Source organism: Marmota marmota, unplaced genomic scaffold (genome assembly GCF_001458135.2).
Source record: "Marmota marmota marmota unplaced genomic scaffold, marMar, whole genome shotgun sequence".
Lineage (NCBI taxonomy): Eukaryota > Metazoa > Chordata > Mammalia > Rodentia > Sciuridae > Marmota > Marmota marmota.
Genome location: NW_025999977.1, coordinates 42,803,012 through 42,816,473, shown reverse-complemented (window position 1 = coordinate 42,816,473; position 13,462 = coordinate 42,803,012). Strand labels below are relative to the sequence as shown.

General features: G+C 36.2%; 1 protein-coding gene across 4 annotated transcripts in view; it reads right to left on the bottom strand.

Moving 5' to 3' along the window:
- Positions 1-13,462, bottom strand: part of Atad2b (ATPase family AAA domain containing 2B) — a 126,778-nt gene that overhangs the window by 92,036 nt on the left and 21,280 nt on the right. For all 4 annotated transcript variants that reach the window (XR_007348167.1, XM_048804754.1, XM_048804752.1 and 1 more), the window contains 2 exons: positions 3,951-4,026; positions 689-787 (listed from right to left, as the gene is read on the bottom strand). Coding sequence is in view for 3 of the 4 variants with exons in the window: in XM_048804754.1 (XP_048660711.1) it covers positions 689-787; positions 3,951-4,026 (175 nt within the window). In the remaining variant the exon portion in view is untranslated. The remainder of the gene's footprint in view (positions 1-688; positions 788-3,950; positions 4,027-13,462) is intronic.

Genomic DNA, 13,462 nt, shown 5'->3' with positions numbered 1-13,462 from the left:
GTTTGCTAAATGTCCATTTTCTAAATATAATTTTTCTTTATTATTATAATACATTTAAGCTCAAAAATTAACACAATTTTTTTTAAAATGATTTGGTGCTTTAATTATTTCCTAGGCAAAAATTCACTGAAGTTTTAGTGAGCCATGTAATAATCAGTCAATTACCAGAGTTAGGAAAAGATCACTAGAGACAACCAATAACAATGAAAAAAGGAAGGAAGAAAGGAAGGGGAAAAAAAAAAAAAAAAACTTTATCAAGAAAATCCAAAGCCTCCTCAGATAGTTCTATCAGAATTCATCTTTCTCTGAGCACTATTCTCATTAGAGTGTGAAAAAAAGCTAAATTAAATGGATATGAATGAGAAGGAAAGTGCAGAGGGATAGAGAGATGCTTCCACAAAGGCTGGCCTCTTCTCCTTAGCTCTCCTTCCTCTCCCCTCCCAAATTACTTGATCACAAGTACTTACAGACTAATTAATTTAGGGAACATTTCCCAAGGTTAGATTTCCATTTTAAGAAATATAAAGTAGGAACTAAGTCTACACATTACTCAAGTCTAAAATTATTGTTGAATATCAATGTTATCAAAATTTCAGTATACATAAAAAACTTTTTCTGTGTTATTTTGTTTTGTTTTAAATATATTCCTTTTTTCTACCATGGAAAAAATACTAAAATATTTACTGACCTATTTCTTGCTCTCGCCATGCTCTTTGATTTCCTTCTTTCAAAGCGCTCTTCATCAGAAGAAGTTGTGTCACTACTATGGATGGCATGCTTCTTTCTCCTGTCCAAAGAGAGCAAGATGTTTTAAAACATTATAGTATAACAAACAGTTTTTAAGAATATACTGGAAGGGCTGGGGTTGTGGCTCAGCGGTAGAGCGCTCTCCTCGCACATGCGAGACTCTGGGTTTGATCCTCAGCACCTCATAAAAATAAATGAATAAAATAAAGGTATTGTGTCCAACTACAACTAAAAACTAAATATTAAAAAAAAAAAAAAGAATACATTGGAAGCACATATCATCAACAATTAGTTCAGGAGAAAATTCATTCGTTCTCCCAGCAAAGATCTTTGCCCTCCTACAGTTAACATTTAACAAGGTATAAAGGTGGTAAATGCTACAGAGAAAAAGAATAAAGCAAACCAAATAGGAAGCCTACAATTTTCCAAATAAGGAAGTAAATAAGGTAGTCAAATAACAAATTTTAATTTGTATTTAAATTTAGACAATATCTGTCATTGTTATAAATAACATTAGAATCTAAAGAGAAAGCTTCTATTTTTCTTTTTTCACTCTGCCTTTCCCAAATAATTATAAACAGTTCAGACATTCAAAAAACTAAAGAAAATTACACATTTAATTCCAGAATGATAAAGGATTTCACCTCCCACTTAAAATACTTCTATCCTCCCAGGCCCAGTGGCACACCCTTTATCCCAGCAACTCAGGAGGCTGAAGCAGAAGAACCTTGAGTTCAAAGCCATCCTCAGCAACTTAGCGAGGCCCTAAGTAACTTAGTGAGATCCTGTCTCAAAATAAGAAAATAAAGGGCTAGGGATACAGCTCACAAGGCCCTGGTTTCAATGCCCAGCACAACAAAAAAAAAAAAAAGAAGAAGAAGAAAGAGGAAGGAAGGAAGGAAGGAAGGAAGGAAGGGAGGGACACACGAAGGGAGGGAGGGAAGAAAGAAAGGAAGAAAGAAAGAGGGCTGGGGATGTGGTTCAGTGGTTGAGCACCCTTGGCATCCCCCCCCCAAAAAAAAGATACTTCTATCCTTTCTAAATTTCTTATAAAATATATAAAACATTTTTAATTTAAAAAGAAATACTTTATAATAAGTGCTATGGACTAATTAGATAATTTATCAGGCTAACATCACCTCGTTAAGGAGAAATAATACTTACTGAATGTTAAATTATTATATAAGCCATGACATCCCTAAAATACCTAGAAAATACTATAATTATTTTTTATTTATTCTTTTTAGATATAAATGACAGTAGAGTGTATTGTGACATACATACATGGAGTATAATTTCCCACTCTTGTAGTTGTACAGGATGTAGAGTTAGATTTATACTGGTCATGTATTCATATATAACATAGGAAAGTTATGTCCGATTCATTCTGTCTTTCCTATTTCCCCCTCCCTTCCTTTCATTCCCCTTTGTCTAATCCCATGAACTTCTATTCTTCCTTCTCCCACCCCTAGATTATTGTGTGTCAGCATCCACCTTTCAGAGAGAACATCTGGCATTTGGTTTTGGGGATTTGCTTACTTCACTTAGTATGATAGCCTCCCGTTCCACCCATTTACCAACAAATGTCATAATTTTATTCTTCTTTATGGCTGAGTAATATTCCACTGTGTATATATACCACATAGAAAATACCATAATTAAATCATTACCACACTGTGCCCCTTCAACATGTGCAAACTGAGTTTGTCATCTTAATTAATTTTTCTACCACTTTTTTTCAAACTATATAATTACTATATAATTTTATACCAACTACTACTCTGTAAAAAACCTCAGTCACCCTAAATTCCCTTTCCCCCACCACTTATAATTTCCAGTGATTCTTATCCATGCCTACAAATATCCCTTCCATGTTTTCCCCATTTTACTTACAATCCACTTACCACTCCCACAGTCCTGTAGCCCCCGTAGTTCTGTTTCACTAAAAACATCCTCTTACCTTAGATCTTGTTATAGTAAGAAATGCTCTTAAAATTAAAATGTAATGACCTATTCTTTGAACATGAGTTTCTAACATACCAACTCTTTCAACTTTCTCAAGGCCTGCTGTCCCTAGGCACCCATTTACTCACAATCTATCATTTTTTTTCTTGGATAAGTTTTTGTACTGTCCAGCCTCAACTTAAGACCTATTATTTCACTGTTATTCTTCCAACCTGACTGAATCTGGCCCCTTTTTCTTCCATTATAAGTGTAAATTCCAACCCTGTACCAATTCATGTATTGAAAAGAACTCCAATCAGAAAAGCTGAATCACTGCACACCACTCCAGTGCCCACTATTGTCAACAGTAACCCAGATTCTCCAAACTTCCTTAAGATCCTGAAGGAAGATCTCTACCACAAATCTTCTCAGTGCATTTTGCGTCAGTTTTTAATGTTTCCTAACTCTTCACAAAACCTGCTACCAACAATAATCTACTCATTTTTGGCAATTTTGATATTTATCCTCTCTTCTACTTCTTTTTCTTTTTCTTTTTTTTTTTTATTTTTAGTTGTTGATAGACCTTTATTTATTTATACGTGGTGCTGAGAATCGAACCCAGTGCCTCACACATGCCAGGCAAGTGCGCTCCCACTGAGACCCAGCCCAGCCCCCTCTTCTACTTCTTTTTCTCCATCAGGAAATTCTCCAAAGTATCTGTGTGCCTGTGTGTGTGTGTGTGCACATGTGCATATGTTGGGCCTATTATGTAGAGAAATGTAGTAATGTGTCAATAACGGCACATAAGGAGGTTGGTGGAGGCAAAGTTGTACAGATTTTAAGAAATGACTCCAGAGGATAACTCAAATAAGAAAAACAACCAGAAACTTAAGTTAAGGGACTGGGGCTATAGCTCAGTGGTAGAGCACCTGCCTAACACATGCGAGGCACTGGGTTCGATCCTCAGCACCACATAAAAATAAATAAGTAAAAGAAAGGTATCGTGTCCACCTACAACTAAAAAATTTCTTTTTAAAAAAGATAAGTTAGGGCTGGGGTTTTAGTCTAGGGGTAGAGCACTTGCCTGGCATGTGTAAGGCACTGGGTTCAATACTCAGCACTACATATAAATAAATAAAAATAAAAAGGTCTGTTAACAACTAAAAAACATTTTAAAAAAATAAGTTAAAGTGGGCATTAGCGTCTCATTCTCTCACTGAAAGGTACAAATATTTCCCATTTTCAAAAACAAAAGTTACCTGATATGGCTTCTTCTTGCTGGAGATCTGTGAATATCAAACAGTGTGTTTTCCCTCTTCTTCTGATGAGCTGGCACTAAAAGAAAAACACAGGATAAAATAGAAATAACTAATAATAAATGTAATAAGTTAATATATTCAAAGAACATAAATTACTTCTATTAACATTCTGAAGAGGACCTAGTTATGAGTTTTCAACTTCAAAATCTGTCTGGAGGCATACAAAAATAAATGCTTTGTGTTAATACCATGAAATTGCAAATAAACATTCTAAATAGACTTTAGTTTAAATAATTGTGATTGCCAAGTGCAGTGACCACACATCTGGGGCAGGAGGATTACAAGTTCAAGGTCAATCTCAGCAACTCAGCAAGGCTCTAAGCAATTTAGTGAGATCCTGTCTCAAAATAAAAAAATAAAAAGGGCTGGGTATGTGGCTCAGTGGTAGAGGACCCTTGGGTTCAATCCCCAGCACCAAATAAATCAGTAATTGTCACTGGATTATACAAAGATTTCTAAGATACAACACCAAAAAATTAATCCATTAAAAAATTTTAGGGGGGCTGGGGTTATGGCTCAGGGGTAGAGCACTCACCTTGCACGTGCAAGGCCCTGGGTTCAAGCGTCAGCACCACATATAAATAAATAAAATAAAGTTATTGTGTCCAACTACAACTACAAAGAAACAAATAAATTTTTGTGTGTGTGTGTGAAGGAAGGAGCAAAATAGAGCTATTTCCATTTCCAACAGAAACATCAATTTGAACTATTCACACATAAACACATCTTCATAAGAGATTAGGAAACCAGGTTAGAGATCACAGTACCTAGTTAGTAAGAAAATGTATACTAGAAAGGTACAAAGGAAGGTTTTATATCACCCATATCACATCTCCCTCAACCCCGGGCAGCACAGCATGAAGAGAGATGCCATCCACTTGGAGGAAGGACAGCAAAGTGAACCTAGGATTTTGTTTTTGTCCCCAATACCAGGCATGCCACAGTGAAGTTCACGCTAGTTCATATGAACTTAGCCTATGCACCTACCTCAAAACCAGATGGGAATTTATAGCCACTGTGAAACAGACTCAAGATCTAGCATATGACACTGTCAGTGAATTATGGCAGCCTGACTCTCTAAGTAATCCACAGTGAAAAGAAGGTCTCAGTGGCTGTGGCTTTCAACATGGTCCATTGCTGTGAGAACCTCAGCAGCCATGGGCTTTGTGTGCACTGCCCCAGCCTACATGCATGGTATTCCAGGCCAACACTGAGCTACAGTCTGCAGCTTAAGATACCTGCTGGCACTGCAACAACTGCAGCAGCCATGGGAATAGGAAACACCCCACATTGCCAACCCAGAATCTTTGGACAAGTTTACAGTTAAAAGATGGTGCCATGAATAGCCAGTCTGTTGTGATTTCCAAAAGTACCTATTTCAATATACACACATCAATGTACAACCACAAGGATCAAGAAAAATTAGAGAAACATGACACCAGCAAATGGACAAAATAAAGTGCCAGAGCCTGACTCTAAAGATAAAAGAGATGCGTAAACTGCCTGACAAAACATCAAAAGAGTGGTTTTAAGGGAACTAATCAAACCAAGAAAATTAAAAACTAATAATAATTCAATAAAGAGAACAGCAAGGGCTGGGGTTTTGGCTCAGTGGTAGAGCACTCGCCTAGCACTTCGAGATCCTGGGTTCGATCCTCAGCACCACATAAAATTGAATAAGTGAAATAAAGGTATTGTGTCCAACTATAACAAAAAAAAATTTTTTTAAATAAAAATTAAGAGAACAGTAAGTGACCAGAAAAAGAAACTGAACAGATTAAATTAATTTTTTTAAAAGTCACACATTGGGGCTGGGGTTGTAGCTCAGTGGACGAGTACTTCCCTAGCATGCGTGAGGCACTGGGTTCGATTCTCAACACCATATACAAATAAATAAAATAAAGATCCAACAAAAACTAAAAAATGTTGTTTTTACAAATCATTGAAAAAAAAGTCACACATTCTAGAGCTGGAAAATGCAATGAACAAATGAAAAAATGCAGACTGGGAATATAGCTCAGTTGGTAGAGTGCTTGCCTTGCACACATAAGGCCCTGGGTTCAATCCCCAGTACCACCAAAAAAAAGAAAACAAAAACAAAAAAAAAAAGGAATAGCATCAAAACAGAACTCATCACGAAGAAAAAAATCTGTGAATTTGAAGATAGGTTATTTGAAAATATACACTAAGAGGAGAAAAAAGAAAAGTAATGAAAAGAATAAAAAATGCTTACAAGACTCATTGGACAGCACTGAAAGAGCAAATGTACAAAGTCATTGACATTCAAGAGAGAGTAAGATAAGTAAGAAAAAGATAAAGGAGCAGAAAGCATATTTTAAAAAATAATAGCAGAAAATTTTCCAAATATGGAGAAAGATATAAATATCCAGGTATGGGGGGGGTCAAATATTTTCTTCAGATTCAATGCAAAGAAAACTACCCCGAGATATATTATAATCAAACTGTCAAAGATCAAAGAAAAGGGAAGACTCCGAAGGCTGCAAGAAAAAAAAGAAGCAAATAACATATAATAGACTTTCTAGTACACTGAGCAACAGATTCTCAGCAGAAATTTTACAGACCAAGAGAGTGGGATTCAATGTGCTGAAGAGAAAAACTGCCAGCCAAGAATATTGTACCAAGCAACATTCTCAAACAAACACATAACAGGTAAGCACTATACTATTGACCTACACATATCCCCAGGCCCTGAATTCTATATAAAAATACAAGTTTATAAGTTTTGTTTTGTTTTTTAATCATGGTGCCAGGGATCAAAACCACATTCTTAAGAGGCACTCTAGACAAGGACTCTAGCATTGAACTATGTAAATACTGAAACCTATAAAACTGTCAATATATAATGGTTTAATTATGTCTCACTTATTTTGGTATACTGCATTTTTATCATAAACTTTTTTTATAAATATTTTCCTTAGCTATAAGTTGTTTTTAAATGTATTTTAGTCAGAAAATTCCATCATTTTCAACAATATGGATGAATTGGAAGATACTATCCTGAGTAAAATAAGCCAAGCACAGAGAAACAAGGACCATGGGATCTTGCTTATATGTAGAATTTAAAAAAGAAGTCATGGAATATGACTACCAGAAAATATGGCTACCAGAAAAGTTGTGAGTGAGGTAGGTAGACAAGGGACAAAACTACGTTGGATAACAGGAATAGGTTCTCCTGTTTGTTGGATGACAAAGAGATTATAATTAATGTATTGTGAATTTCAAAATAGCTAAAGGAACATTTGGGTGCTCTCACCACAAGGAAGTTATGGATGCTTGAGGTTATGAATATAATTACCCTCATTTGAATAAACTACAATATATTTACATATGTAGAAACAATACATTGCATCTCATAAATATATGCAAGTATTTGTAAAATTCAAAAAAACTGTTGTTTTTTTTAAAGCAAGAAATCAAAACATACTACTACAGTTTGCTTCTTTTTGTATTTATATATAATAATGGAATGCATTACAATTCTTATTACACACATAGAGCACAATTTTTCATATCTCTGGTTGTATACATAGTATATTCACATCAATTCATGTCTTCATACCTGTATTTTGGATAATAATGATCATCACATTCCACCATCACATGCCCCCTCCCTTCCTCTCCCACCCCTCTGCCCCATCTAGAGTTAGTCTGTTCCTCCCATTCTCCCGCTCCCTATCCCACTATGAATCAGCTTCCTTATATCAAAGAAAACATTTGGCATTTGTTTTTTTGGGATTCAATAAATACATAAAATTTATCTGTCAATTTAAAAAATAATAAAATGAATTTTTTTAAAAAACACTCTTTTTAGTAAGTTGAAATGAAGAATAGGAGAAAATCATTGCCACCTGCACCTCAGAGATTAATCTCCAGGATATACAAAGAACTCAAAAAACTTACCACCAAAAAAAACAAATAACCCAATCAATTAATGGGCAAAGAAACTGAACAGGCCCTTCACAGAAGAATAAATACAAATACATGAAAAAATGTTCAACATCTCTAGTAATTAGAGAAACGCAAATTAAAACTACACCGAATGGCAATTATCAAGAATACAAACAACAATAAATGTTGGCAAGGATATGGGGGAAAGGTTCACTCATACATTGCTACTGGGACTGCAAATTGGTGCAACCACCCTGGAAAGCAGTATAGAAATTCCTCAAAAACTTGGAATGGAACCACCATTTGACCATGTTATGTCACTCTTCAATATATACCCAAAGGACTTAAAAATCAGCATACTGCAGTGATACCACATCAATGTTTATAGCAGCTGAATTCACAATTCACAACAGCTAAGCTATGGAACCAACCTACGTGCCCCTCAACTAATGAATGGATGAAGAAAATGTGTGTGTGTGTGTGTATTTGTGTGTATACATGTATATATGTATATGTGTATATACACACACACACGGAATATTATTCAGCCATAAAGAAGAATGAAATTATGGCATTTACCAGTAAATGGATGGAACTAGAAACTATCATGCTAAATGAAATATGCCAAACCCAAAAAACCAAAGGTCAAATGTACTCTCTTATATGCAAATGTTGGCTCACAATAAGGAGGGGGTGGGGGCTGGGGATGTGGCTCAAGCGGTAGCATGCTCGTGTGGCGTGCGCGTGGCCGGGGTTCGATCCTCAGCACCATGTACAAACAAAGATGTTGTGTCTGCCAATAACTGAAAAATAAAATGTTAAAGTTCTCTCTCTCTCTCCCTCTCTCTCTGCCTCTCTCTCTCTCTTTTTTTAAAAAACAAAAAAAGGAGGGGGTGGAATGGGAAGAATAGACCTTCTGGATTAGACAAAGGGGAATGAAGGGGGGATGGAAATAGGAAAGACAGTAGAATGAATCGAACATAACTTTCGTATGTTCATACATGAATACACAACTAGTGTAACTCCACATCATGTACAACCACAAGAACAGGAAATTATACTCCATGTATGTATAATATGTCAAAATGTACTCTACTATCATGTATACCTAAAAAGAACAAAATAAAAAAGTTAAAGTTCATCAAAATTAGAAATTTTGGGATGGGGTTGCAGCTCAGTGGTAGAGCGCTTGCCTAGCACATGTGAGGCATTGGGTTCGATTCTCAGCACTACATATAAATAAATAAACAAATAAATAAAGGTCCATCAATAACTAATACAAATATTTTTTTAAAAAATTAGAGATTTCTATTCTTCAAAGATCATTATTTAGAGACTAGCCAAGTCAAAGGCTGGGAAAAAATTTGCAAATCATCTGTTAAAAACATAATACCCAGAATATTCAAGTATTATGGTTTAGCTAAGAGGAATCCCCCAAAGCTCCTGTGTTAATACAGGAATATTCAAAGGTGCAATGATTAGATTATGAGAGCTGTAATCTACTCAGTGAATTAATCCAGTTGATGGAGTGATAATTTGAAAGGATTTTTGTGCAAGGTGCTATCTGTAGTCAGGTGAGGTATGACTACAGAAGATAGGTCACTGCAAGAGTGCCCTAAAAATCACCATCTTCCCTGAGCCACCCCCCACCCCAGCTTCCTAGCTACCAATGAGCAGAGCAGCATGCTCTTCCTCCATGATGTTCTGCCTCACCTCAGACCCACAACAATGGAGCATCTCTGGAACCATGAGCCAAAATAAACTTTTCCTCATTTAAGCTGTGTTTTGTTTTGTTTTGGGTACCAGGGATTTAACTGAGGGGTACTTTATCACTGAGCGACAGCCCCAGTCCTTTTTATGTTTTATTTCTGAGACAAGGTCTTAGGTGCTGGGGCTGGCTTTGAACTTGTGATCCTTCTGCCTCAGCCTCCAAGTCACTGGGATTAAGAGTTGCTGAAATTATAAACCTGTGCCACCACGTCCAGTTTCTAAATTGTTCTTGTCAGGTATTTCGGACACAATTAGAAATCTCAAAAATTAATAATAAAAAACAACCCAACTGAAAAAATGTCCAAGAGATTTAAACATATATTTTATCAAAGATATACCATTGTCTGGCTGGGGATATATCTCAGTTGGTAGAGTGCTTGCCTCAAATGCACAAGGCCCTAGGTTCGATCTCTAGCACCACCAAAGAAAGAAAAAAAAAAGGTATACCATTGTCAAACAAGCACATAAAAATATGTTCAACATCATTAGGGAAATGCAAACTAAAATTACAATCCCTATTACATTAATTAAATAGACTGACCATACCAAATGCTGGCACACATATAGAGCATATACTATTTTTTTTTTTTGGGGGGGGGGGGTCAATGAGAGGCTTTTAATAAGGATTTTAGAATTAAAAGCTCCAGATTCAGCATATCTCAATGTTCAGAAATCCTGACTAAAAGAAGCGAAACCAACACTAACCCCCTTAGCATGAACACACCTTTCTTCTTAGTAAATTTTACTTTAAATAGTGGAAAAAAAAACAAAAACCCCAACAGGTTAAAACAACTCCATGCAGACAGAACCTTCACAAAGGTCAACTGAAGTAATCCAGAGCTAAAACTGAATTGTGAAGATTTCAATGAAGTCACCAGTCATGTAACACAAATAAAGTCAATTAATTACACACTCGGGCAAGCCCTCCAAGCTACGTGCCCAAGAAGCATTAACCTTTGTTTTGTGCCATCCTGATGACTTGCACATAGTTTAACATTTTTAAGAGTGTGTTTTCCACGGTGTGGTAATGCTTTGGTACTATTCATATAAGATCTCATCTATCCCACCTACTCATCTCTTCTCCAAGAGGAGATTTGATTCTGCTTGAGAAGTTTCACATAAATTAAAATCTTTAACAAATAGAGCACATACTATTAATGAAAAACGGCACAAACACCTTGGAAAATAGTTTAGCTATTTCTTAGAAAGTTAAACTTAAAAAGCTGGGTGCAGTAGCTTGTTAGGTTAAAGCAGAAAGAATCACAAGTTCAAAGCCAGCCTGAGCAACTTTAGTGAAATCCTGTCTCAAAAATAAAAACTGGGACTGGGGATGTAGCTCAAGAGGTAGCGTGCTTGCCTGGCATGCGTGCGGCCCGGGTTCAATCCTCAGCACCACATACAAACAAAAGATATTGCGTCTGCCGAAAACTAAAAAATAAATATTAAAAAATTCTCTCTCTCTCTCTCTCTCTCTCTCTCTCTCTCTCTTTAAAAAAAATATATATATAAAAAAAAATAAAATAAAAAGTGAAAAAAAGGGCTGGGATGTTGCTCAGTGGTACAGCACCCTAAGTTCAATTCCCAGTAGCACTAAAATAATAAATAAGCACAAGTGTGCATGCGAATGCACGCATGCGAGCGCGCACACACACACACACACACACACAAACCACACTAATCACAAAATCCACTCATTATCTCCTCAGTATTAGAAAAATGAAAACAAATTTCTACAATGTTCATAACAACTTTATTTGTAACAGCCCAAAACTAGAAACAATCCTAATGTCCATCAACAAATGAATGGAACACGGCATGGCATCCCATACCTGTAATCCCAAAAACTCAAGAAGCTGAGGCAGGACACGTTTGTGGCCAGCCTACAAAACTTAGGGAAACCTTGTCCCAAAATAAAAAATACAAAGATCTGGAGATGCAGTTCAGTAACAGAGCTTCCCTGGGTCCAATGGACCCAAAGAATGGATAAAATAATGCATTAAGAAGTCTGGGGGATATAACTCAGTATAACTTGTAGAGTATTTGCCTAGCATGTGCCAGATCATGGGTTCAACCTCACATTCTGCACACACACACACACAAAAAAAAAAAAAAAAAACCTGATAAGGACTGAGGATGTATCTCAGTGGTAAAGTGCTTTCCTAGCATATGAGGAGCTCTGGATTCCATCCCCAGCAGCACACACACACACACAGTGCTATCCATACACTAAAATATCTACTCAGCAATGAAAAGAAACTCACTATTGTTACATGCAACAACACATGTCTTACAATAATTATGCTGAATTGAAAAAGTAAGGCAAAAATGGAATATACTACATGATTCCATTTATATAAAATGAGAGAAAATATAAACTGATTTAAGGGAACAGAAAATAGATCAGAGGGCTGGGGATGTGGCTCAAGTGGTAGCGTGCTCGCCTGGCATGCGTGCGGCCCGGGTTCGATCCTCAGCACCACATACAAACAAAGATGTTGTGTCTGCCAATAACTAAAAAATAAAATATTAAAAAAAAAGAAAAAAGAAAAAGAAAACAGATCAGATACGAAGCTGCCTAGAGACTGGCAGAGGGGAAAGCAAAATAAAAAATGGTGAGTAGGGCTGGAAATGTAGGTCAGTGATACAGAGCTTAGCTAGCACCTGTGAGGTCCTGGTTTGATTCCCAGCACCACAAAAGTTTTGTTTGTTTTGTTTTGTTTATTTAAAGGGAGTGGTAAGGATATATTACACAGGAATAAGGAAATTCAGGGGGGTGATGAACATGGCCATTACCTTGATTATGGTGACAGTTCCACAGGAATATACATATTACAAAACTTGACTAATTATATTCTATAAATATGTGAAATGAACTATATATTTTTTCATTTATACTGAAGTATAAAGCTTTCTTTAAAAAAAATAATAATCTAGAACAATGATTCCCAACTGTCTGTCATAACATACCTCTCTTATTAGTCACAAGGCTGAGACAGTGGAATAGAGGGATGTCTGCATACTTGGGCACATTCTAGTGAGATGCCTCTGATATACCCCTTCCAGAGCACCAATCACTGTTCTAGATTTTTTTTTTTTTTTTTTTTGTACTAGGAATTGAAACCAGGGCCACTTTCCCACTGAGCTAGATCCCCAGCCCTTTTTTATTTTTTGAGACATGATCTCACTAAGTTGCTGAGGCTCACCTCATACTTGCAATCCTCCAGTTTCAGCCTCCTGAATCACTGGGATTACAGGCATGCACCACTGTACCCAGCTAGACCATAAAAGTTTGAGTAAAAAAATCTAGATCTTGGAAACATTATACTAAGTGCAAGAAGACAAAAAGTCACATATAGGCAAATCTACACAGACAGAAAGAATATAAGTGGTTGTCAAGGGGGTGAGGGAAAGGAGGAAGTGTAACTTAGCTACATCTCAGTTAAAAAAAAAAAACAAGGAGGGCTGGGGTTGTGGCTCAGTGGTAGACCGCTTGCCTACCATGCATGAGGCACTAGGTTTGAATCTCAGCACCACATATAAATGAATAAATAAAAAAGAAAGGTCCATCAACAACTAAAAAAAAAATTTTTTTTAAATAAAAATAATTAGAGGATGGATAATTATGGGATTTCCCAAGAACTGGAATAAGGGCAACAAAATAGTACCTGCAAAACTGATTACATATTATTAGATTCAACAGTATTAAGACAAACTTTCAACTATTCTCCAAAAAACAAGACAACCTACTATTGCAAAACTGCAGCTGTATACCA